The 25,124-nt window shown below is 38.6% G+C and overlaps 1 protein-coding gene and 1 long non-coding RNA gene across 7 annotated transcripts in view; one reads left to right on the forward strand and one right to left on the reverse strand.

Annotated features, from left to right (window-relative positions):
- NCKAP1 (NCK associated protein 1) overlaps positions 1-23,321 on the forward strand; it is a 46,966-nt gene extending 23,645 nt beyond the window's left edge. For 3 of the 6 annotated variants that reach the window (XM_053409325.1, XM_053409326.1, XM_053409329.1), the window contains 23 exons: positions 262-418; positions 931-987; positions 2,253-2,349; positions 2,481-2,587; positions 4,439-4,571; positions 5,881-5,962; positions 6,805-6,863; positions 8,393-8,538; positions 9,310-9,442; positions 10,061-10,180; positions 10,639-10,778; positions 11,653-11,784; positions 13,351-13,569; positions 14,070-14,200; positions 14,545-14,642; positions 16,091-16,184; positions 17,029-17,111; positions 18,010-18,090; positions 18,816-18,927; positions 20,122-20,238; positions 21,440-21,549; positions 21,998-22,087; positions 22,375-23,321. In XM_053409325.1, the coding sequence (XP_053265300.1) occupies positions 262-418; positions 931-987; positions 2,253-2,349; positions 2,481-2,587; positions 4,439-4,571; positions 5,881-5,962; positions 6,805-6,863; positions 8,393-8,538; positions 9,310-9,442; positions 10,061-10,180; positions 10,639-10,778; positions 11,653-11,784; positions 13,351-13,569; positions 14,070-14,200; positions 14,545-14,642; positions 16,091-16,184; positions 17,029-17,111; positions 18,010-18,090; positions 18,816-18,927; positions 20,122-20,238; positions 21,440-21,549; positions 21,998-22,087; positions 22,375-22,491 (2,615 nt within the window). In that variant the 3' untranslated portion in view covers positions 22,492-23,321. The remainder of the gene's footprint in view (positions 1-261; positions 419-930; positions 988-2,252; positions 2,350-2,480; positions 2,588-4,438; positions 4,572-5,880; positions 5,963-6,804; positions 6,864-8,392; positions 8,539-9,309; positions 9,443-10,060; positions 10,181-10,638; positions 10,779-11,652; positions 11,785-13,350; positions 13,570-14,069; positions 14,201-14,544; positions 14,643-16,090; positions 16,185-17,028; positions 17,112-18,009; positions 18,091-18,815; positions 18,928-20,121; positions 20,239-21,439; positions 21,550-21,997; positions 22,088-22,374) is intronic. The other 3 variants (XM_053409328.1, XM_053409332.1, XM_053409340.1) reach the window with 1 other exon arrangement.
- Positions 17,501-22,428, reverse strand: LOC128423847 (uncharacterized). The gene is made up of 2 exons (XR_008332879.1): positions 22,341-22,428; positions 17,501-17,906 (listed from the first exon to the last, which is right to left on the reverse strand). It is a non-coding gene; the product is annotated as an uncharacterized LOC128423847 (long non-coding RNA).
- Positions 23,322-25,124: the final 1,803 nt, after the last annotated feature.

The following is a 25,124-nucleotide window of genomic DNA, read 5'->3' on the forward strand; positions in this document are numbered from 1 at the left end:
ACATGCTGATTGCATTCAAGTGGGGAGACACCTATACAGTTAAATGCAATATAAGAAATAGGACAAAGAATTAAAATACCATTAAAAATCAATATGAATATTTAATACAATGGATGTGTCATCTCCTATCTTCAACTACAAATCCACTGAATGCTGCAGACCACCTTAATGAAGCTTGTGGACCACTGGTGGTACAGACAACAGTTTGAATTTGTCACCATGACTTTTACATAATGCTGATTTTTCTTTCTCTTTTCAAAGTTGGGTTTATTTTGTGCCATGGAGTCCTGAACAGTGATGCAACTGCTTTGACCCTTTGGAAGCTTGCTCTTCAAAGCAGTTCTTGCTTGGCTTTGTTTCGGGATGAAGTTTTCCATATTCACAAAGCTGCAGAAGACTTGTTTGTAAACATAAGAGGGTACGGTTTTTGAAATATAGATATAGATTAGATTTTATTGCATTCGCTATATATATGCATATAGTGGCAAATGAGAGATAGATGAACAAGAGAAGTCTTGTGGAATTCAGTGATATCTAGGGTTGAGATTGAGAAAGCAGCAGCATCTTGCATATGCTCTCCCTCCTTTTACTTTCCTCCACATAAAATACCCCACTTTCCTTTACCCTGGTTCTTCAATGTGCTTGAATTGGGGGTTTTTACACCTAATTCTTGGAGTTGCTTTAAATTTAAACTTTGCTTTTGGTTGCATGCCTTTTAACTTTGTTCAGAAATTGAAGCCTAGCTCCACGTTCACTTATTCCTAAGTCTGAGATGGCATTTGATCTAAATACAGGACCTTAACTGACCCGTTGGGAAGCCTTTTTCCAGGAACTGGTTAGTTAAAGGAAAGTTGCTCTTTCTGATGCAATTGTAGAGAGATGGGAAGTCTTTATCACCAATATGTTTATACATTTTGTTTACACTTGCAGCTATAACAAACGTATTAACGACATAAGAGAGTGCAAGGAAGCGGCTGTATCACATGCGTAAGTGTACTGTAAAATATGTTTTTATAAAATACTACTAATTACATTTTTCAGTATTTAGCCAAACTATACAACTGTATCATGTATCATAATGCTGAAAGATAGTTGCTTAAAAGCACCTCATGGCAAACAGAAGAATCTCTTGCTTGTTTTGGGTAGAGAGTTCCCAGTTTCTCTTTCCTCATCTGCTGCTCCTACCTACTTGGAAGCTCCATCTCTCTGTAGCTGGTTTTGCTTCCTGTTCACCAGCTGGATCTTTCAATCCAAGCCTATATTTTATACAATGAATTTCACTCTGTGTTCCCTTACATTGGGAATGGAGAACTTCAGGGCCAGGGGCCAAATGTGTCTCTCCAGACCCCTATCTGGCCCTTTGGACTCTCTCCAGGTCACCCCCCCCCCCACAGGCCACATCCCTTGCAGTTCTGGAATGTGTCTTTGAACTCTGGTAATGCTGCTTGGATGGAGGGCAGAATGGTTGCTGTGTGTAGCCTACTGTACAATGGTAAAATTCATATTGAGAACTCTTCCTGCTTTGACCTCTGGCCCCATCCACTATGGGCATGTGGCTCATGGAAGATTGCCCAGAAAAGAATTCAACCCTGGGATGAAAATCATTTCCTACCTTTGCCTTACATAGAGTTGTAGAGCTGGAAGGGACCCTAAGGATCATCAAGTCAAACCCACTGCAATGCAGGAATATTCAGTTGTCCCATACAGGGATCGAGCCTGCAACCTTGGTGTTATCAGCACCACCTTCTAACCAACTGAGCTCTCCAGGCATGGCTGGTCTGATCTTGGATATTATTATTTAGTACAGGGGTGGCAAATATGTGACCATCCAGGTACTACTGGACTACAACTCCAATTATCCATTACTGTGAGTCATGCTGTCTGGGACTGCTAAGAGCTGGAGTCCCAAAAAAATCTGGAGAGCCACATGCTTCCCACCTCTTTTTTCAGACCAGTTTGCTGCATACATTGCATAAAAGTCAGAGGCAATGTTCCAGCCAATATAAAAAAAACTGTCAAAAACAGATTTTACATAACTGTTTTCTTTAAATCTTTATTTCCACTGGTAACATGAAAATGTAATGGCCTCACAAATGTATTAAAACTTGATCTTAAGGAGCAATATGAGAGGTGGTTTTTAAACACCATTTTTAATTGAGAATGCACTGCCATGGACTCTAAGCACAACTTGAAATGATTTTTGAAGTACAGTATATTGGTGATTAATTGCAGTATTTGTATTCTGAAAACAGTGGTTCAATGCACAGAGAAAGACGCAAATTTTTACGGTCTGCACTGAAAGAACTAGCTACTGTCCTGTCAGATCAGCCAGGACTGTTGGGTCCCAAGGTAAGTAAGCTTAGTAAATAGGAGGGAAATTATTTACGGGCGCAATCCACAGAGTTCATTTCCATTTGCTGTACATTCACTTATAATATCTGCAAAGGGAAACATTTTAATGTGTGTTTGGTTTTTTCCAGGCACTTTTCGTCTTTATGGCATTATCGTTTGCTCGTGATGAAATTATTTGGCTTCTACGACATGCAGATAACATGCCAAAGAAGAGTGCAGATGATTTCATAGATAAGTACGTTTCATATCTGGTATATTTTAAAATTCAGATTTCTTGCATGATATGGCACCCACTGTTGCCAAAGCACTTTGGTATAGTGTACTACTACTTGTTTTTCTTCTTATTCTTCAGGCATATTGTGGTCTTGATTGCATTGATATATGGAGGTTTTTTCCTTGACTTGGTTGATCACCGTTATTTCTAGATATGTTAAAATAATGTTTCCCTTCGCTACTGTGGGATGTGAAAACAAAATTTCATTAAGATACATTTGTGAGTGTAATGAATGCAAAGCCATTCAGTTCAGAATAATGTGCTGGAATTCATATAGCAAAGGTCTCGTGTCTATCTAGCCATGTCCCCAAACTCAGCTCCTTTAAATAGTCAGCATGCATTGGGCAGGGTAGTGGTGAAAAATGCCACATTGGCCTTAATCCAGAGAGCTTATGTAGAAGCTTCCCTAAAAAGATTTCAAACATTTTCTTTGATTCTTCACACACCTGCTGCTACACTGTAGTCCTGCCTTGAAATGACATTAAAAGTGCAATCCTATACATGTCTACTTAAAAGTAAGCCCCATTTAATTCAGTGGTATTTACTCTCAGAAATGTGTGTATAGGAGTGCCGGCTAAGTCTTAAAAGCAGCTTATCATTCCTGTGTGTTTGTGTTTGCAGATCACAAACAAAAGTTGCGCTGAGCTTGCAACAGTTAGTTGCATAACTCTCTAGTCTAGATTGTAACCATTTCCAAAGGGATAACTCTTAGTCTGTTTCAGCAAAAGCAGCAGAGTCTTGTGACTCCCCAAAGTACATCCAATAATTGGGTGATAGTTTCCTGGTGTAAATATGAAGCCCTATATAGCAAGTTGTACAGTCACTTTTTCTAAATAAATTTAAAAATTGTCCAGTAGCACATTAGAGACCAACTAAGTTTGTTCTGGGTGTAAGCTTTCGTATGCATGCACACTTCTTCAGATACTTACCTGAATCTAGATTCATTTTTTCTGTCTTTGCAAATTGTGTCTGTATTGAAACTTCACTTTTATGTATAAACAAATAGTTGAATGCCTTTTTTCCCAATCGGCATGTGGTTCTTCACATACATAAAGTTCCATAACTAATTTACGTTTACAAAATGTAGAAAATCCTGATATCACAACAAAATAAACGAGTAGTGGCAGGCCTTTAATAGTTGTTCAAGCTTGGTCTGCTAAGATAATATCTTCAGGATCAGTTTGGCGATAGTAGTCCAGGATCCTGGAGGAATGTTGCCTTCTCTTGTGGCTGTTCAGCACCCAGCAATCTGCTCCCCAAAACAACACATACTTTTCTAATCAGAGCAATGTAAGAGGATGTGTGCCATGCACTTTTATTGATTGTCAGTTCTAGAGGATCAACAGGAACATTTGTCCCATAGGTTGTTTTCAAAAGTGTTTCTTTTGAACTTCAAAGCGTGTTGTGACACAGCCCTTAACATTTTCTGCAAGTAGCTTCCCACTGGGCTTGAAAACAAGAGTGGTGATGTCAGCAAAACCATCCCTCTTTGTTTTCTTAATTCCACCGCTTCGCCCCCCCCCTTCTTCCAAATATATCTTTTAATAGCTGTTTTCTTTAATTATGTGGGCTCACTGGGGCAAAGCTAGAGAGCTTTTTCAGTAATAAAGCAAATGTGTTTATTTACTTAATTATGGCTTTCCACATGTAGTTTCCCTGCTAGCGTTCTCTCTCTCTCACTGCTACTTAAGTAGCAAATAACCATGATTTAAGGACCAATAAATAGCCTGAAAATGAGAATTTCACACCACTTGACATTTTTCACACATGCTTACATTAGTCAATATTCTTTGTTTCTCTTTTGTTCCTAAGGCACATAGCAGAGCTGATTTTCTACATGGAAGAGCTCAGGGCACATGTACGAAAATATGGCCCAGTTATGCAAAGATACTATGTGCAGTACCTATCGGGCTTTGATGCAGTTGTCTTAAATGAACTTGTGCAGGTAAGTGGTGAGGATAATGCTATAAAAAGGTTACAAGTATTGAATTAAGTACTGACTTGTTGATTTTCATCCTGAGTGAAGAAATGCTAAGAAGTTAAAATACCCTTTAAAGTATCCTGTAAGGTGTGAACTTCTATTAGGCAACCCAAAGACTAAAACAGGATATACAGGTTCCATAGAAACTACATATTTTGTACAGACACCAGTCAATCACAGATACATAGTTACTATCAATCACTGAAAAATGACTATTTTACTTTTTCATTGCCCACTAGATGGAGCTCAGATTTTATACTACACAACACATCCGCGTAGATGTTCAACATTTAAACTAGTAGTCATCCTGTAGGGATAAAGCTGCTTGTATTGGGGAGGAAATAATCTTTTTGTTAATTTTCAATAGCATGTAGTTAAGATGACATTGTAATGAGGGAAGGCTGTTTGAAAACAAAATGGAGTCAATCAGCAACCAGTGTCTCTTCTCTGTAGTTCTCAGCCCCTTTAATTGTGTACATTAAGCATTTGTTTATTACATCTGAATGGGCAGGGGAGCTCTTTAAAATGGTCTTGCTTTCACAAATAAATATTCAGGATCCTATTATACAGCGCTCATAACTTCCATTATTTTGGACTACTGCTAAAAATGTGCCAAATTCTTGATTCCCTATATTGAGAAACAAATTGCAAGCATCATAGACTTGGTGGATTAAGTGACATTAGGTGGATTAAGTGACATTGCCACCCGTGAAATAATACTAACCCCACTTCGCAACCCAATGTCAGAAAAACAGTTTCCATACTTTAATTGCCCAAGTGGAAGTCTGAAAGTTTGTGGGGTGATTTTGAGGTGGTGCAGGGAGAAGCAGCAGGCTCTCTGTATACAGCTGCCCTTCTTCTCATGTACTTCACACACAGTCCTTCACACACAGTCCTCTCTCATACATAAACTATGTGCACCTTAGTCCTACATGTGCTCCACTGGCACCACTCAATATTTAGCCCGCTACTTTTAAAATTTATGTCCTTATATTTATATCCCACGTTTCTTTCATTGTGGAGCCTGTGTGCTATTCAGGCAGCGATAAGGCCCAGACCTACTTAAGTGGTGGCCTCACATGCCTTCATACCATAACCTGTGATCTCATACAAAGACAAGCACTAGGCTGAGGTCCAGATGGAGCTGCACAGGAGTTTCCTGCCAGCCACATATCCGTTGATGTGTTCTCCGCTTTATTGTGATGCAGTGATAATTGTGTAGCTGGAAAAATAACTGCTATAACACAGTAGTGTCCTGGTTTCTGATTTTTAGAATCTTTCGGTATGCCCTGAAGATGAGTCCATCATTATGTCCTCTTTTGTAAACACCATGACCTCCTTAAGTGTGAAGCAAGGTAAGTTATGTATATGTAAGCCATGAACTTAAACTATGTCTGCCATAGCAAAAGTGGAAACAGTGTGTCTTAAGTGGGTAACATGAGGTCCTGCAGATTTTGTTGGGTCGACTCTCAGCACCCCCCTACAGCTTGGGCAATAGCAGGGAAGGTGGAACTTACAGTCCAAGACAATCTGCTGCCTTAGAGAGTACTAATTCCTGTACATATTGTGGATAGATATGTAACATTCAGATCCTCTGTGCATTTCTGCATATAGAGGACACTGCCATGTTCATGAGAGGAGCATACAAGCCTTGTGCATTGCTGCCTTCTTCTGATGACCTTTGGAAACCCTACATTTGCTATCCATTGGCTTGTGAAAAACTAAGGTTGCAATCCTATATATACTTGCATGGGAGTTAATCCCATTAAGTTCAGAATGGACTGGACTGTAAGGCATGTATACCGTATTTTTCGCTCTATAACACGCACCCGACCATAACACGCACGTAGTTTTTAGAGGAGGAAAATCCGTAGGCATGCCACCCGTAGGCATTCCCTCCATAACACGCACAGACATTTCCCCTTACTTTCTAGGAGGAAAAAAGTGAGTGTTATGGTGCAAAAAATACGGTACTTTTGAGACCGTAATCCTACACATGCTTACCTTGGGAATACATTATACTAAAAAGCGTGGGTATTTCTTCTGAGTAAATACACATAAGACTGCTCTGTAAATAAGATACACATGCCAGCTCTCCCCACCCCTCCATTTTTTGTTGACTTTAAATATGTGTATTAAGTGGGTGAAACATTTGTCCAAATGGTTTTTTCATATTTTATTTTTCCACATGATGCAGTTGAAGATGGGGAGGTATTTGACTTCAGAGGAATGAGGCTCGATTGGTTTAGATTACAGGTAAGAATTACTTTTGTGCACTTTTCAAAGCAATATTGCTTTCCCTGTGTTAAAGAGTAGATCAGTTTTAAATCAAAGTGATTTAAAATAATTGATTTAAATATTTGAGTTCACATTTTGAAATTCATGTATTTCCCAAACAGGCATTCAGGAAGGGAATGGTTCACAGTATGAGCAGGGTGTTTTTCACAAACAAACAAAACAGCTAAAAGGAGGATAAAGCCAAGATTGTGGTGGAGAAAAATATGTAGGCTGACTAGTTTTGAGTAAATTCAGTAGTAGACTACCACTGCTTTTGCTGCTGCCCATAATATGAATGATGCAAAATTGTAAAGAAAGATAGATTAATTCATATGTGTTGTTCAGAAAAGGCAGGCATTGTGAAAAGGAGATGAAATATTCAAAAAAAGCTGTGCTGCATTTACTTTTTAAAGTAGAATGGCACATGAAATACCTGAAGTAGCATATATCAACATACAAATTTAATCTGAATTGAAAACTTTTTCATAGGATAAACTTCAGCAGACGTTTTCACACACTCCCCCATTGTTCAAAGCAGGAGCACAGAATTACATCAAACAGTTTCAGGAAGCGTGAAATAGAGTGATAAGGATAGAAGAGAAGTCTGTAATAACAAAGCTGTACGGCCAAATCAGAGTTGAGAAGGTTATGTCCTGTTCTTCAACACTTTATTACACATACTCAAAGAGAACCTTTGTAGAAAGGTCACATTGCCAGACACTAAGCCAGTCATTTTTCTTAGAAGTTGGTTAGGAGATAATGTAAAAGGCCTGGTTTTCCTCAGTTGTCCAAAGAAGTTGTAAAGGCAAACAAGAGTTGGAAGAACATACATTCCTTTTTATGCAATGCTGGATTTAGGTTTGTTTTTAAAACAAAAAAACCCACCTTCCAAAAATAAGACAATATGGTATATGCTTCAAGCTCTGTTTTTTTGAAATTGGGCCCAGTAAATCTTTGGCTACAAACTAAGAGGAATTTTTGAACAACCAGCCCTTTTCAAGTGACATCTGCAGCAGTAGCAAAATAGTATGGCATTACTATGCCCTGATATTGTTTTGATCCTAGTAGGGTGCCACTATGAAAATATTTACCTTTTTTTCAACAAATATTATAAGCAGGTTTTGTCTATAAATATGAATTTGACTCTTAAGTATAAGTAAAGCAACTGAAAAATAAGGCTTGCTTAGTGAATCCTCAAATAACCTCTTTTGTGGATCTGTACATTTTTTTAAGTCCCAGTTTCAAGAACAGGCAAACCCTCAGCAAGTTCCAAAAGTAGATATGGAGGAGTAAGGCAGCTTAGAATGGGTTGTATTATAAACTTGACTTGCCCCAAGCAAATTAGAGCAAACTACAGTGCTACCGTGTGTGTGTGTGTGTGTGTGTGTGTGTGTGTAGATTTTGCTCATTTTTTAAAAAACTAATGCTTGCATTCAAATGAAGGCAGATTTTTAGATGAGAATTAGAACCTGGATAATGTGAATTGTTACTTTTTTATGTGCCAACAGGCCTATACTAGTGTATCTAAAGCTTCACTTGGCCTCGCAGACCACAGAGAACTTGGAAAGATGATGAACACAATCATTTTCCACACAAAAATGGTAGATTCCTTGGTGGAGATGTTGGTGGAAACATCTGATCTTTCTATATTTTGGTATGTTGTTTAATTTCATTATAAAGCTTTCTCGTGGTTGTGATTTTTGTTTTGTTTTGCTCTTGGGGAAGAGCCAATGTGCAGTCAGCTGGAGACTGTCTTGTTTTCTCGGGTCTCCTTCTACAGCAGCAGCAAGATAACATATTCTGTACAAAAGAAAATTACAAATACCTGTCTCTAGGATTTCTGCGAAGGGAAGGTGCAAATTATGAAGTGCTGTGAATGTTTAAAATGCAGTGGGAGTAAGCTTAATGGAACTCAGTTGGGACTTCTGAGTAGATGTGTTTAGGATTGCCTGGTTAGTAAGTTCTACATGCTGTAGAGGGTAGAAGTGAGTAATCCTAACCTATGCTGGGTCTTACTAGTCCTTTTGGAAATTTTAGAATCAGCTTATACTACCTCTAAGGGCAACTTGGGGGTAGCATAATCCAACACTTTGCACCCCCCATTAATTTCACCGCCCCCCATCAAGTCATTGATTTTGCTGTGCTACAGTACACGTAGTGGGAGGTTTAAATAATACATTCTTTCCCCCCTGCTTTCAGTTCCCTTGGTAATGTAAAGTACCATGAGTGCAACTCTTTTATTATTAGGATCTGGTACAAGTGCATGTAATTGCTCAAGTTCAGTGATTGTGTGGACATGGGATAAAATGGCTGGCATTTGAAATTTTTCATATGCTTAGTTGCATCTGTTAAATGGTTTTTTGTGTGTTTTTTTGTAATTACTTTCTCCCAGTGGAATGAAAACTTAACCTGTGTTTCTGAACAGTTTCTATAGCCGTGCTTTTGAGAAGATGTTTCAGCAGTGTTTGGAACTGCCCTCTCAGTCCAGATACTCCATTGCATTCCCACTGCTTTGCACTCACTTTATGAGCTGCACCCACGAGCTGTGCCCAGAAGAGGTAAAGAACCCATAATCTTCTCTTTGATATTGGTTTTCACAAGAAGAGAGTAAGGTAGAGAAACATAAGTAAATTGGGAACATGGGATAGAGAAGTGTGGCAAGTAAGTTGAAATTTGCACCTACAAAAACTTGTTTCTTAACTCTGGTTTTTTAGGGAGCCACATTTGATTAAGTGGACATTTTAAGTTGTATACACAATGAACAGTATCCAGTGCTCCTGTTCTGCTAGTGCAAGGGATGTGCAGATACAGAAGTGAAAGTTTCCCTTTCACCTTTCCCCTGCAGCCCCCTGTGCACCTTCAAAATCAGCTCCGGAAGGACCTTCCAGAAAAAGGGGCACAGGGGGAGAAGAAGAAACTGAAGTCCTGTGGTGCCATCAAAGCTCTGCTAAAGCAGCTTTGGATACATTTATTTTTTTTAAAGCAAGCTTTTTGGATCTTCAGCAAATAGATTTAGATAACTTCTGGTTGTGAGGCTTGATTTATTGCTGTTCCATGGTTCATTGTTTAAATGAACTTAGTGCAAGCATGTTTCACTGATAATGATTTTTAAAAAATGTTTTTAAGCACTATGGCAACAATATGGAAAAACAAGGTTTTTGTTTTTATCTTGATAGAGACATCACATTGGGGACCGTAGTCTTTCCCTTTGTAACATGTTCCTGGATGAAATGGCTAAGCAGGCTCGGAACCTTATCACAGATATTTGCACTGAGCAATGTACTCTAAGTGACCAGGTAAGAATTTAATTTTAGTCCCATTACCCTGCTGTGGCAAAGCTTCTGTATGAGTTACTGAAATAATGCACATTCTTTGTTTAGTCCCTGCTTCCATTTCCCTCCCTTTTTTATTTTCCTTGGGTTTATTTTTAGTTTGCAAGCCCCTTGGTGTAGAGTCATCACATAAATGTGCCATCTCCTTGTTCTTAAAATATGATAAAGTTTTCCATAAGGTTCTAATAAAGTTTTGCTTATAATATTTGTAATAGAAGGCTGTTCTTCTCCTGTTCTTAACTAGAAGGAATAGTAACTACATTGAAATCACTTGAGTTGGTATCGAGTAGTTTGCAAGTATTTGGTATACTGGAAACAAAATTAACAGTTTAAAATCGAAATGCGAAGTTTGATCTATTTAATGGTGATTGGTTTTTGTGAACTGCAGCTCTATTTTGAAACTAACTGCATTTTTTTTTAAGTTGCTGCCAAAGCATTGTGCCAAAACCATCAGTCAAGCAGTGAATAAAAAGTCAAAAAAACAGACGGGTAAGAAAGGAGAACCAGAAAGAGAAAAACCAGGAGTAGAAAGCATGAGAAAAAACAGGCTGGTGGTGACCAAGTGAGTCTTTTTCATCCTTATCTTCTCTTTTAAATGTTGCTTAACAGGCAGTCTAACTTCTTGAACCAATTCACTGGCATTTTGTAGGTGTATTTTAAAAAATGCTCTTGTGGGTCATATCCAGTTGATGTCATCTGCTGACAAGAAGGCATCAGGCAGTGGAACAATAAGAGCGGAGGTTTCCATCAATGGCTTCCTCCGAATCTGCTGCAGACTGGGAATTCCTAGAAAATATATCCCTCCCAATTTCACTGACTGGTACCTTTTATCAGTAGAGAAACACCAATGGATGCCATCCTATGTGTTTATATAAAAATATGTCATGCATTCCTATCCTGCAAAACAAACTTACCTTTATGAACAGTAATCTTTTTCTGCATTCCCATTCAGCATGCTAAAAAAAAAAAGGAGGGGGGTGAGGTATAATAATCCTGTCTTGTACATGGGTACCTCGGGTTAAGTACTTAATTTGTTCCAGAGGTCCATTCTTAACCTGAAACTGTTCTTAACCTGAAGCACCACTTTAGTTAATGGGGCCTCCTGCTGCTGCCGCGCCGCCAGAGCCCAATTTCTGTTCTTATCCTGAAGCAAAGTTCTTAACCTGAAGCACTATTTCTGGGTTAGCGGAGTGTGTAACCTGAAGTGTATGTAACCTGAAGCATATGTAACCTGAGGTACCACTGTACGTATATGACCTATGCCATTGTTTTTAGCACAGGCAAGGGTACCATATGGCTGTGCTTTAAAACAGTTTATATATCCTTACCCATCTTTAATGTTTTTTGGGTTGAGGTGGAAGGGGGCTGTAATAGTTATGGCTTTGCTTATGTGGCTTACATGTTTGTGTGCATATTTTTTGTTTTGTCTCTTGCAGTCTAGACAAACTGCACACGGCACTTTCTGAGCTCTGCTTCTCAATCAATTACGTTCCAAACATGATTGTGTGGGAACACACCTTTACCCCAAGGGAATACTTAACATCACACCTGGAAATCCGTTTTACCAAGTAAGTGGCACCAACTTGCACATTTGATACTTAGTTGTCTTGAGTACTTTTAAGAATACTTTAACCTGCTTTTCATCATATAATCCTATTAACACAAAATTTCCCCAGTGATAGAGGAGGTGGAACAATGTAGCCCTAAAATCAGTTAAAAACTTCATGAAGTCACCCAGAGCTCCTCATTGCAGCTGCAAACTTAAAATGAATGTCTGGTCTGAGCAAAGTTATATATTGTACTAATATCAAACTCCACAGTCTCTGTGTGTCGTCTGATAGTTATCAACCACACAACAAAAGGTTTATTCTGGCACTTCCTTTGTACCATGGCAGATGCTTTTTTAGTGTTCCTCCTTCCACAGTGTCAAGATCATATGAGGGACTACCATGTTATGGCCTAGTGCTTGTGATGTTGCTCAAATGGTGTGGGAGCAGATGCCACACTGCAAAGGGAGCTCTGTGCGATTCAAGTATTTAAAAAGCAATTGTGCACTAAAGAGTCAGCAGTGCTGGATTCCCAAAAAACAGACCATTCTGCCATTAAAAATATGGTTAGTTTAGTAGCCCATATAAACATGTCTTTGCTATTTATATCGTTACTATTTCTCTGTGTGGGTGGGTTGGTTGCTGCTGTGCCATTTTTATTTTTGTTATGGGACAATTTCTGATAGAAATCTCTGAAAGCATGCTTGTGTCAGGGGCAAGCTTGTAAAAATAACTAGCAATGTTCTTTCAGCATTGAGACTTATTTGCTAGAACTTAATAAAAGCATTCATTTAAAAAAATTTATTCTCGTCCAACATAACCAAATAATTAATCTTGAGCTGACATTGCCCTTCTTTTTCTTTTGCTCCAACTTCCATCCAGCCTAGTGGTTGCCCATACATAACAGTTTCAACCTGCTAGTTTCAAAATCCCCCAAATTGAAGGAATCAATCCTATTTTACAAAAAGAAAAATTGTGCATGCAGAATTCAAATTATGTACATGCAAAGTTGGTGAGTGGGAGATGGAAAATGAAAGATTCATATCCTGCTTGTATGTGGGAGCTTTTCATATATTGCCCTTGCCATTATCTGATTTAATAAGCAAATAGTAGACTTGCATCTCAAGAAGAGGAACAGATAGGAAATAAGAATTTTAAAATTTCTCACAGCTGTAACTGTTAGGACTAAATTGGTACAAATTTCAAACAGCAAATCTGACTTTTATACAGGGGTCAAATAGATAGCAATACTGTAGTTCAATATAAGGTTTCTGAATTTCCCTCCATACATCTTTCTGTACTATGGCTGTGGGGAGTAGCTTTCTTCAGCTCCAGTTTGCAGCTTTCTAACACCCAGCTGCAGTGTGCTTTCACTCTGTGTTGGCAATATTCAGCAAAGTCAGAGTAGACAACAGATAATGTCAGAAAAGTACAGGTGCCTCTTGGTGCAAATTTATCCCAAATTTATCCCAAATGGTCAGTTAACACTACATGCCAGTGGAGTGATGGCTCACCTTGATATTAGGCAGGACACAGCGCTCATGGTTCACTTCAGTAGCATGCTAATAACTTTCTTTCTTTTTGAAGGTCAATTGTTGGCATGACTATGTATAATCAAGCAACACAAGAGATCGCAAAACCTTCTGAGTTGTTAACAAGTGTGAGAGCCTACATGACAGTACTCCAATCAATAGAAAATTATGTACAGATTGACATCACAAGAGTGTTTAATAACGTCCTCCTTCAACAAACCCAGCACTTAGATAGTCATGGGGAGCCAACCATTACCAGTCTGTACACAAATTGGTAAGAATCTGAGATTTCATCCTGTACCCCTTTTGCTTTGTGAGATAAAAGTTTTCATGCAGAAAAGAAAAAAATCTGGGAGGAGGAGAGTGCCAAGGTGAAAGTGAGGCAAATTGCAGCTTTTAATCTGAGCTGTGCCCCGCTTGCCCATGCAACTTGAAATTGAGATAATGTCCAAAAAAAAAAAAAACTGAATCGCATGCCACTTGAACAATGGATGCCAATAAGTAACAGCGTTTAGCTTTCTATTGCATACTAAAAGCAAACTACACTTTTATTTAAAATGAAGTCGCTGACTATTCAAGGGAAACATCATTGAGGACTATGCAATTCTTAATACATGTGTGTTGATGTGGCTTTACGTGGACTTTCAAGATCAACTCTCAGTGACAAATTCAGTGTCAATGCAGCTTTCATCAAAGTTAAGGTGGTAAATGAAATTAACAGTAAGGAATGTTTGTAATCTGCTGTGAAAATAGATAATTGTTTCTTTCATGAAGGTATCTGGAAACCTTGCTGAGGCAAGTCAGTAATGGCCACATAGCCTATTTCCCAGCGATGAAAGCATTTGTGAACTTGCCTACCGAAAACGAACTGACATTTAATGCAGAAGAATATTCAGACATATCAGGTGAGTTTCCCCAAGGCTCAGAGTGGGTGGAAAAGCCAAGTCTCATTTTTATACCAAACTTTGGAGACAGTAAGCAGCACTACAAGTCCCCCTTACTGCTTCTGACCCTCACTAATATCTAGGGAGAACTAAGGCTCTTATCAGGCCTCTTGACCTCTGGTAGTACAGGCTAAGCTAGTTAAGATGGAGGGTTTGCATCCTAAGCATTTGAAATAGGATGCTGGAAATTTAAAATGTGTGAAATGCTATAGCCCTTATAGAATGAATTAATAAAATATAATGTGTTCATTAAATTAAGACAATATAATTGGTTTGCAGCAGAATAAATGCTTTTTCTTCCTCAGAAATGAGAGCCCTGTCAGAACTCCTTGGTCCATATGGCATGAAGTTCTTGAGTGAAAGCCTTATGTGGCACATTTCCTCACAGGTTGCTGAACTCAAGGTAACTTCCGTTGCTTCTCTTTGGTCATTGCTTTTATAATTAAAAGCAGAAGTCGCTTTATAGCAAGAATATATGGCCTGAATCCAAAGAACTACTTTAGACTAGTCCAAGCATACTTGCTCATCAGAGTTTTGACCCTTTCCCTTTGAATGAGGAACACTCACGACATACTGCAAACAGGCGTTTCAATTCTCCTCACACAAAAAAGTCTTTTGTTATGATGTGCCATTGGTTGGAGTGACTTTTTAAACAATATATATGTCTAAACACTGCACAGAAATACTGGGGAAGATCTTTGGATCTGCTCATATGCATTCTATTTCTTTGACTTTTTTTTTTAATGTGCATGAGCCTCATAGCAGCACATAGTTTGTTCCTTGCTGTCCTGGTGCAAAACTTCAGTCATTACTTGTGTTCCTGTATGCTGCTTCTCCAGAAGAGATGACCTTGGTTTGGGGGTCTCTGAATTAGCTTATAGTTTAGCTTCTACTAACAGAAAGCATCAGGAAATGGGGAAGTGTCTCTAGCTTTGGTCAGCAGGGATAATAAACATGTGCTCCTTGGCCTAATTTTATGTGGTTAGGGGAGTCCAGCGAAAAGGATAGGGAGTTGGGGGAAGGATAGGGGAAGAAGCCAAAACAAATGGAGTGAGTAGGGAGAGGAATGCGCTTGGCAAGTGATTAATTCAGGTGTTCAGCCAGAGCAAGCTGTCCATCCTCCACAAGCCTGTTGGACAAGGAGGGAGAGATACAGAGAAGAGGGTAGTAGAATGGGGGGGAGAAAGAAGGGGTGACCCACCTATCACCAGCTTGCAGCTCTTGAAAGGGAAGAGAAATCCCTTTGGGATGGGCCAGACTGAAAAATTCCTAAATGCTGCATTGAACTCAGGGGCTTTCAGTTGTCTGCCCTTAGTTTACAGTGAATAAATGTAAACTCGCTCGGGGTGGAGGGAGAGAAGGTTTTAATCATAGAGTTGAGATAATGATTAGGAGATTGGTCTAGACCAGTCACAGAAAGTGTGTGCCCCTTCTTTACCTTGTGAGAGATAATCATCCACATGAAAACATACAGAAGGGAAATCCTAAAGAGGAACTAAGAATGGCAAATCGTATGCAAATTGTGTCTCACCCCCATGTTGTTTTCATTGCACATTGTGCAAAAGACATTCAAACTGTAATAATTCCATTATTCTACAGCAGCCCTGCTCAAGTTTAATGAGTTGACTGGAGCTATAAGTGCTTTGTGGAACAGAAGAGAGCCTTTATTATCACACTGTATGCTTTTTGTTTGGTGCATAGCTGGGCCTTACTTAGTATAACTAGTCAGATAATGGGAACATCTGGATTTCATGAGCTCTGCTTCCTGCTTGCCACGCTGAAATGTCCTAAAGCACCCGCTTGTTACTATACTCAGATCTATGCCTGACCTGAGATCTTGCTTCGTCTTAGAAACTTGTGGTAGAGAACGTTGAAGTGCTAACGCAAATGAGGACCAGTTTTGATAAACCAGATCAGATGGCAGCACTCTTCAAAAGATTGTCGTGTAAGTAACTAGCAAGTAGTGCTGTTTTAGTTTATGCTCCTAACTGGGAATCTGCATATAGCTTGAAGCACTGGAATTGGTGGGGGAGCATCTGCTACAGCCCCCAAAAGTGCATGCTGTCTTTTGTATAAATGTCTCCATTTTAAGGCTGTAACGTACATACATGACACAAACCTACAGATGCATATATATAAAGTTGCATATATATAAAGCTACCCACATACATATACATCCCCACTCGTGTATGCGCGCATATATATATATATATGTTGGTAGTCACATTAGTAGCCTTTTTCATCTATTTATGCCTTATAATGTGTGGTCTGCCTCAGAGAACCTTTTGATTTTGGAAAGATAACCTAAATGTTTTAAAACTGATACGTTGCCTACTGAGGAGCTCCTTTCAGCTGGTCGCCACATTCTCCCAGATTCTCAGCCAGCAAGGTGTGAATTGGTGGATGAACAAACTATTCAATAGCTTTTGGAGCACTTTTGTAAAGGAATTAAAACTGCCTTTTGGTGCCACATGAGAAACATTATTGTGAGTCTGGTGTGCCTTTGGTACTTAACGATGCTCTCCACCCCCCCTTTTGATGAGTAATGTGCCAAAAAAGTTGCTTCATCAGCAGTGGTCACTTTAATTTGCTGTTAATATTAGTCTGTCTGTGGCAGATGCCATGACTGGGTGATGCCGTGACTCACGCAGAGACACACACAAAGAGAGAGAGACTGAAGCTGGTGAAGAGGCAACTATGCATGGCCTCAATCTCCCACAGACATCAAACAGGGAGGGGCAGGGAGAAAGCATTCTGGTTCCTGACATTTTCTCCTCCCCCCCCCCCAGCTGTTGATAGTGTTTTGAAGAGGATGACCATTATTGGTGTTATCTTATCTTTCCGGTCATTGGCACAAGAAGCTCTTAGAGATGTAAGTACTGCATTTGGCATTATAACTTTTGTGTTACACATTTAAGCACATGTAAGCCTAAGAATAGATAAGTAAAAGTAAAAAGTGATTAAATCGCTAAATACTAGCACATTCCAAGGCATTTAAGATTCTGTATCTGTGGGGTAGGTAGGTGAAGTAGAAGCTCTTCCCCGTTACATACTCCATTCTCATATCTATCAAAACCCCAGAAAGAGATTTTTGGAACAGATGTTGGCACCGCTACAGATACAGAACCCCAAAGTGAAAATACGTTGGCTGTTACCTGACTGCAACCCACTTGTCCCATATAAAACAGCTTTATTTGCAAAAGCCGCTAAAAGTATTCGTGCAAGCCACATAAAAGACAACGCTGCAGATTGTGCAGGGGATTCATTAATTTAATTTATTGTAAATGGTTGCTTACTTCTGGATCTTTCTTAATTAGGTTTTATTGGATTTGCTGGTTTTGTAAATGTATTTGTAATGGCTTTTAGTCAAATACAATAAATGATCAATTGATTGAATAAAACACAGCTTGCTTGTGCTGTGGTGAAAGGATTGCAACACTAAATACGAATAATCAAATCTTAATTGAAATTAAGTACGTTGCATACATATGCTTAACGAATCAAACCTTTACAATTTCACTTTTTATTTTTTAAAAAGTAAATAAAGGAAATTGACATACAGCTGTTTTAGACCCAAATACAGTATTCAAAACTCTTGTTCGCTGGTGTTTTTCCACTCCTGCTGCAAGATTCTGGCATGATGCTTCCAGGCTTCTTAATGCATAAACTGAGGGGAGAGGGTAGAATAAATGCAACAAAGTCATAACATGCTGTCTTAGGAGATACAGTAGCCAAAAGTAACAATTTTGTTGCATGCCTCTTTGTCTTAGGTCTTATCATATCACATTCCTTTCCTTGTAAGTTCAATTGAAGACTTTAAGGATCACATTCCAAGAGAGACAGATATGAAGGTAATTGCTTGTGAGAATAATGGGGTTTGTTTGTTTTTTTAGTTCTTTCTAAAATTGTATATTATGCCAAAAGCAGGAATGTATAGACAGATGTAGCACTTGTATATATTTCTGTAAACCTCATTAAAATGAAATTAATACAGCTTCATACTTCCGTGGTTAGTTATGATTCCAGTATTTCTCTTTTGCAAACTGCTGGGAGTCACTGGTTTATACTAAAGGAGCAAGTCATAAAATAAAAAGGACACAGCATTTCAGAGGGGGTAATTCAAAAAGTGTTTCTAACAATTTAGTTTTTGAGTTGATGAGCATCCACTCTCCTAATGGATTATGAAACCCTTTTGCACTTTAGGCCTCAGAACCTAGTCTTGGTAGACACAGTATGGCAGCTTTAATTTAATGCATTATATGCTTTGGCTTAACAAAGTTTTCTGTTTGTCCAGTTTGAGAACTTGTTGGAATCTTAAAAGGTTGCTGTTGAATATGGTTTCGGAGAGTATACAAATTTTTGGCAGAGGGGCATGTGAGAGAGATGACAGCCAGCTAGCAGAAGTGACACTAATGGAGCATTTCACTATAAGCTAGGTGTATTCCTGCCACCAAAGGTGCTTCTGTTCTTCCATGGTTCCATTCTCATGTGTAACTTAATGTGGACACTGAAAAGATTTTACAATGTCTGCTCTGACAAATTCTACAAAATTATTCTGGCCTTTTTCACTCTGCAGTACCTTTCTCTCTCTCAGGTTGCAATGAATGTATATGAGCTCTCATCAGCTGCGGGACTGCCTTGTGAGATAGATCCTGCTCTGGTTGTAGCACTTTCTTCCCAAAAATCAGGTATGCTGCTGCATAACGTTTTTGGATATTGGCTGTGTTCGCATGTAATGCTAAGCCATGATATCATTCTAAATGGAGAAAGGATGTCAAAGAAACTATACTTGCAAACACTGAGTATCAAATATGCATGTATTCTGCAGAACACTTGGATCACTTCACATAATTTAACCAAGATGCCGAAACTGAGGGTTTGTCAGCTTAAATATATGACAATTACATTTGTATTTGACTGATTATTGCAGCTCTGATCTCTAGTTACATTTTCTTAGTATTTCTCAGGGTTAATAGTGATAATACCACATTGAAATGGCTGCAAATGCTTCTGTTATTGATGAGTGACTTTCTATGGATGGGTCCCTCACATGCCCCCAGGAGCCAACTCCTAGGGGCCAAGGTCCCTTTGCCCCCCTCCCCCCAAAATACCCCCCCCCCCGTTTATGGGAATTGCCATTCCAGTGGTATGCATGTATCATGTCATCAGTTATGTGGGATGGGGCTTACCTCTCCCTCCCCAATATTTTATTCAAGTTGGCCCAGGAATGTGAAATACTGGTATAGAAACTACTTTAGAGGAGTATCACTCATTTATGAACAGCTCTCAGTTGGTGGCCATTCTGAGCTAGTTCCTATGTGCAGACATTCTGAGCCTCTTTCAAAAGGAAGCCTGAAATAACTTTGCTGACCACTGGAGTTAAGAGGAAAGAAACCTCTTGCAATTGCAATTTGTCATTAGGTTACTTTTGATTGAGCTATAAAATCTTTGAACAGCTGTTAGATAAATTTTCTTCTAGGAATTAAAAAAATGCACCCTATTTTTCTTAAGTTACGTTTTCCTTCCCTGAAAATGTGGTGGGGTATGCGACCAAGATACTCTTGGTTTATACAAAGTGATAGCTGTCACGGAAGAGTATTGGTTATGCCACACTTGGTGGAATTGGATTAATAATAATAATAATAATAATAATAATAATAATAATAATAATTAATAATAATTAATAATAAATAATTTCTACCCTGCTCATCAGGCTGGGTTTCCCCAGCTACTCTAAAGTACTGGTCTTTGTTAGCTCAAACCAAATAACACAGAATTTGGCTCAGAAACATTACCAATGCTGTGAATGGATGAAGTATTAGTTTAGGAGTTTTGAACCCACCCAGTTATAATGGATCTCCTAAATTTGTATTTATTTTCAGAAAACATTAGTCCAGAGGAAGAATATAAAATTGCCTGCCTTCTGATGGTCTTTGTGGCTGTCTCCTTACCAACTTTGGCCAGTAATGTGATGTCTCAATACAGTCCTGCCATTGAAGGTAATATTCAGACAAACTGGTGTGAAAATTTGTTCTGGGGGGAGGGGGGAAATTATATTAAATGTTCATCTGAAATATTTATTTGCTTTCATTTTATGATATTGGTGTTTGGTCCTTTTTGGTGTTGAATAGTACATCAATTTTATATCTTACAATGGTTGCTTTGAAAGAGGAAATAAAAATCTCTCACCTCAAGTCATACTTTGGTTCTAGGGATCCTTACCAAGAATGTGTTCTACCCGTTGCACATAAATGTCCTATTGATTAGGAAATGTTAAAACTTGACTGGAGGCTTTTGGGGGCACAGGAACAATGCTGAGTACTATTTGGAAGTCATATTGAAACTAGTTTTCATACTAGATATTTGCATTAGAAGCATTCATAATTCTCATATTCCTGTGCTAGTTACAATGTTGCCCCGTCTTTACTCGAATACACACACCGTTCTATTGCACCTAGCAGGATTCAGGTCTTCAGAACAGAACGTTGGAACTGATAAATTAAGAAAACCAGAATTCAGTCTTTGAAACAGATTTTGGAATAAATGTAGCCCCGCTTTATGAGTTCCCTGGAAATCGTTTGTTATGCAATCATTGGTATAATGATTCCACGATTCCCATTGTTTCCTATGGAAACATTTCTAATACAAGATTTGTCCCCTCTGTTTCCTCCCCCTCTCCATGGTTTCTTCTTGAAATGGCTGTAGCCAAGCAGCAAAAGAGAGGCATGGGGGGGGGGGGAATGATTTGCCCAATCTCTCCTGTCCCTGATTTGTTTCATTTTTCCTGCTTTCTGAGTCATCTGATCTCACTCCCTCCATCTTTCCGTGGTTTTTGCCTAAAGATGGCTGCCACCAACAAAAAAACACAAAAAGGAAGTAAAAAAGTTGGCTGTTTGAATAAGTGAATCTGTGGAGCATATAGTGAGGTTTGGGCATAATTCTTTCAAGTTTTGATAAGTGAATTTTTGGATATTGAGTGTGCAGATAGCAGGACCTGTGTGTAATGTCTTTTACTCTCATTCCAAAAGGTTCTTAAAGATCTTTACTTCCTCGTTAAATGAAGATTATCCATATTATATTTGAAAGTTAATCCCTTGCTAAACTTAACTCTGTTCCTATTCAAACAACACGTTCCATTCAGCTAAAATGTTCAGAGTGTGAGTGAAGCTAAAGTAATATCACAAATGTGTTTTTGTTTAGGTCACTGCAACAATATCCATTGCCTGGCCAAAGCAATCAACCAGATTGCTGCAGCTTTATTTACCATTCACAAGGGAAGCATTGAAGACCGTCTCAAAGAATTCTTGGCTGTATGTACAGTTTTTATTTTGGGCTGACCTGCTCCAGAAATCATTCATTTCCACCAAGGCTTTCAGCTGTACTGCGATTAACATTTACAACCTTAACTTTTGATTTCAAGCCAACAACATTATGGTGGCTTTTCCTATATGGTAGTGATTGCAACAATGACTGTAAAGGATTTGAGTCAATATTGCAAGCATGTGTGAACTTTGTCTTGCAGAATAACTGGTCTGATCAGGGATTCCAGTACACAAATTGAGCTATACAATTGGTCTGTCCTGTTCATTTCATTGTTGTGGAATGTTCCACATCCATAACTCCATTGCATTATCTAACATTACAGATCATGTCATGTTAAATCTTATATCTGAAATTGCATGTGTCGTGAAATTAAAATGATTTTTAAAGTGGCTTTAGATGAGTAGAAAACTTACTTGCTATTTGTGATTTTTTTAGCTTGCATCCTCTAGTCTACTGAAAATTGGTCAGGAGACAGACAAAACCACTACAAGGAACAGAGAATCTGTTTACCTACTGCTAGACATGGTAAGCTCTCATTCCAGTGATTGTTCCAAAAGTTTTATCCTAGGTAAAAGAGACTTTGACAAGCACTCTGTGTGGAATTCAACAAATGGTCAAAATACTGTTGGGCAGCATAGCAGAAAAATTACTTTAAAAAACAAAAATCATGAAACGCTTTTGAACCCTACTCTTTTGAGCCTCTCTGCATTTCCTTCTCCTCCCCCGCTCCTTGCTGGTAGCTTGTCATTTTAGCAGCATTGGGATTTCCACTCCTTACCAGGTTTCTGAAGTGATCTCTCCTCTCACTTTAGATCGTCCAGGAGTCTCCATTCCTGACCATGGATCTTCTGGAGTCTTGCTTTCCATATGTCTTGCTCCGAAATGCATACCATGCTGTGTACAAACAAAGTGTCACATCATCTGCCTGAATATCTGCTTTAACTGGAGACAACCTAAGCACGCATCTATGTTGCCTCAGTTTTACTTGTGTAAACTGTGGAGCTGTTTTACTTTATGGCCTGGCAAAGAGTTTTGTGGATTATAAACTTTTTCCCAATGCAGTTGTATTTCTGACCAGTGGTTTCTTAATATGGTTGTACTACAATATAAGCTTGGCTGATTTTAGGTTGCACATTTTGCTGATTTGTTTTCCTTTTTATTTTAGAATAATCATAATTATGTTTAAAAAGAGAAATACTATTTCAACTATGGTTTTTTTTCATATCCAATCGTGCAGGAATCATAATGGCTTGTTTATTTCCAGGAAGAACTCTATTTAGTGATTATTTTAGTGTTCCTAGCTTTCATCTGTGTGTAAATTATTTCATATAGGGAGAGTTACAATCTGTACCTATTGTTATTATCAGAAACAAGACTTGGATGTGCATTTCTGTGAATGACAACATTTCTACTTTTTTTTCTTTTTGAAACACTCACCCAAATTAATGACTGATGCTATCTAATATTAAAAATTGTTGTAGGACTGCTTAGACAGCAGTCTCCTCCATACAATCTTAAACAGCAGCAAGTGGTTTTGTTTGTATAAAGCTTACATAGTGGAATTTTTTAAAGACTAATTTCCATGGTGCCCCGTTGGCATTAACACTACATTGTACCCTGCTGTATAATAAACGTTCTTAATGCATTTATCAAATGTTGATAAAATGTTAGCCCTTTAACCACTTTTTATATGTTTTAAATTTTTGAAATTCAAGTGTACCTTCCATTACATACAATAAACACTACACTGTATTACGTGCTGGTGACTTTCCTTGGGTTTTTTGCTAAGTTGACTGTTGAAAATTCAGTGTTCTAAGCATCAAGCAACGTGTGTTGACTTAGTCTACAGATTGTTAAATGTGCATGTTCGACCCATTTTTGGATCTTCATCAGTACTGTCTAACCACATTAAAATTTGCTTTACCTTAATGGCCGTCACCTAACCGACTTAAAAATCAATAGGCTTATAAACATCTCACTGCTGACTTGTTATCTATGTCTTTCCATATTTTTTCAACTTAGTGATGGAGGGCTGAGACATCACTTTGACATGACTGCCCATTTTTTGACATAAGTTCATCCAGCTATTGTCACCAAACTTGGCATGAGGGTTCCTGAGGGTGTCTGGTGTATCAGGTGCAAACTCACAAATTACACTATCGATTTAAAAAATACAATATATTTTTTGGCTTCTGAAGATTCCTGGGCAGCGCCAGGCACTCTCTGCTAACATGTTATTAAAGGGAAAGGCATACCTTTTGACTCCTGCAGAATGTAATGATACTGTAGTGTCTAAATCCACTCAGATTAACTCACTTTACTGCATATTACAGAAACTGAGAGCGTACAAACATAATCTGTGAATAAAGGTGAAATGACTCACTGGAAAAAAAAATCAGGTCAACATTCCTTAGGAACTAGTAGTTTGGTGGTTGTGGTTAACACACTGTCCCATAATATCTATTCCGTTCCTTCTGCCTATTCATGGTCTCACACCACCTTACCTCTCACCCCTTTTCCAATTTGCCACCACCCCAGTTCTTGTGGGGGCAAAAAAGAAAAGAAAAAAAGTTTGACGGGTAGATAGGAATTCAGGTTTAGATTATATTTGAGATCCTAATGGTTTACCCAAGCAGAAATTTTATCAAAGCAGTTGGAGATGTTAGACCATGTGGAATGGGAAGTGAAAACTAGAATTTGTATTGAAAGATGTAACAGTTTGAGATTTTCCTGGGGAAGAGTTCAAAGACAATAGAAAATAACATCCTGTTTCCAAAAAAAATAATATTCTGTATCCAACTCACTCTATAGTTCTTCTAGAACATTGCCTGGTCAGGATGACCCACTCAGTAGATGCAGTGTCAGTAGATAAATTTATAAACTGACATTAATAGTGAAATGGCAGGATATGAAAAGGGATTTGGCACTGCTGCTGAAGAACTGGCTCTGATTATGGTCATAAATTAAGAATTGTGCTCCCAAGTGAAGCCCATCTCAGCCTTTTCCTTGTGGTGATTCAGTAAATATGTGAGCTGTTTTGTATTTCATTGAGAATGGATGTTGCCAACGTCGTTGAATCAGTGGTATGTTTGTTAAGATTCCAGTTTTATTACGGTGGTGGCTTCAATGTATTTTGTAAATCATCATGGGTGTAGAGACAAGGAGTTTCTCTCTTTCAAAAATGCAATGGATATTCTCCCTCAGTAGGGATTATCTATTCAGAACATGTGAGATTCAGGTCTAGAGGGTAGCGAGGTTCTTAAATTTTATGCTCTCCTCGCACACACTTCATTCCAGCCACTGTTGAGGTGCTTTAAACATCAACACCAACTTGAGTGCAGCATTGACTCTTTTTCTAGGGGACAAATTTAGGGCAAGATTGAACAAGAACTGACCCAAATAAGAACGGACACTGCCATTCCACATAGGAATTTTAAGTGCCCAAGCAATTCTTGATAAATCCTGGAGAATCCTTCTAAAAGGAATTTCTAAATCTTAACGGTTATGGAGAAAGCCTGTCCTGAAACCTCAGAAATGTGCTCCAGATGGTTTCCTGAAAATG

This window comes from Podarcis raffonei, chromosome 1 (genome assembly GCF_027172205.1).
Source record: "Podarcis raffonei isolate rPodRaf1 chromosome 1, rPodRaf1.pri, whole genome shotgun sequence".
Classification (NCBI taxonomy): Eukaryota; Metazoa; Chordata; class Lepidosauria; order Squamata; family Lacertidae; genus Podarcis; species Podarcis raffonei.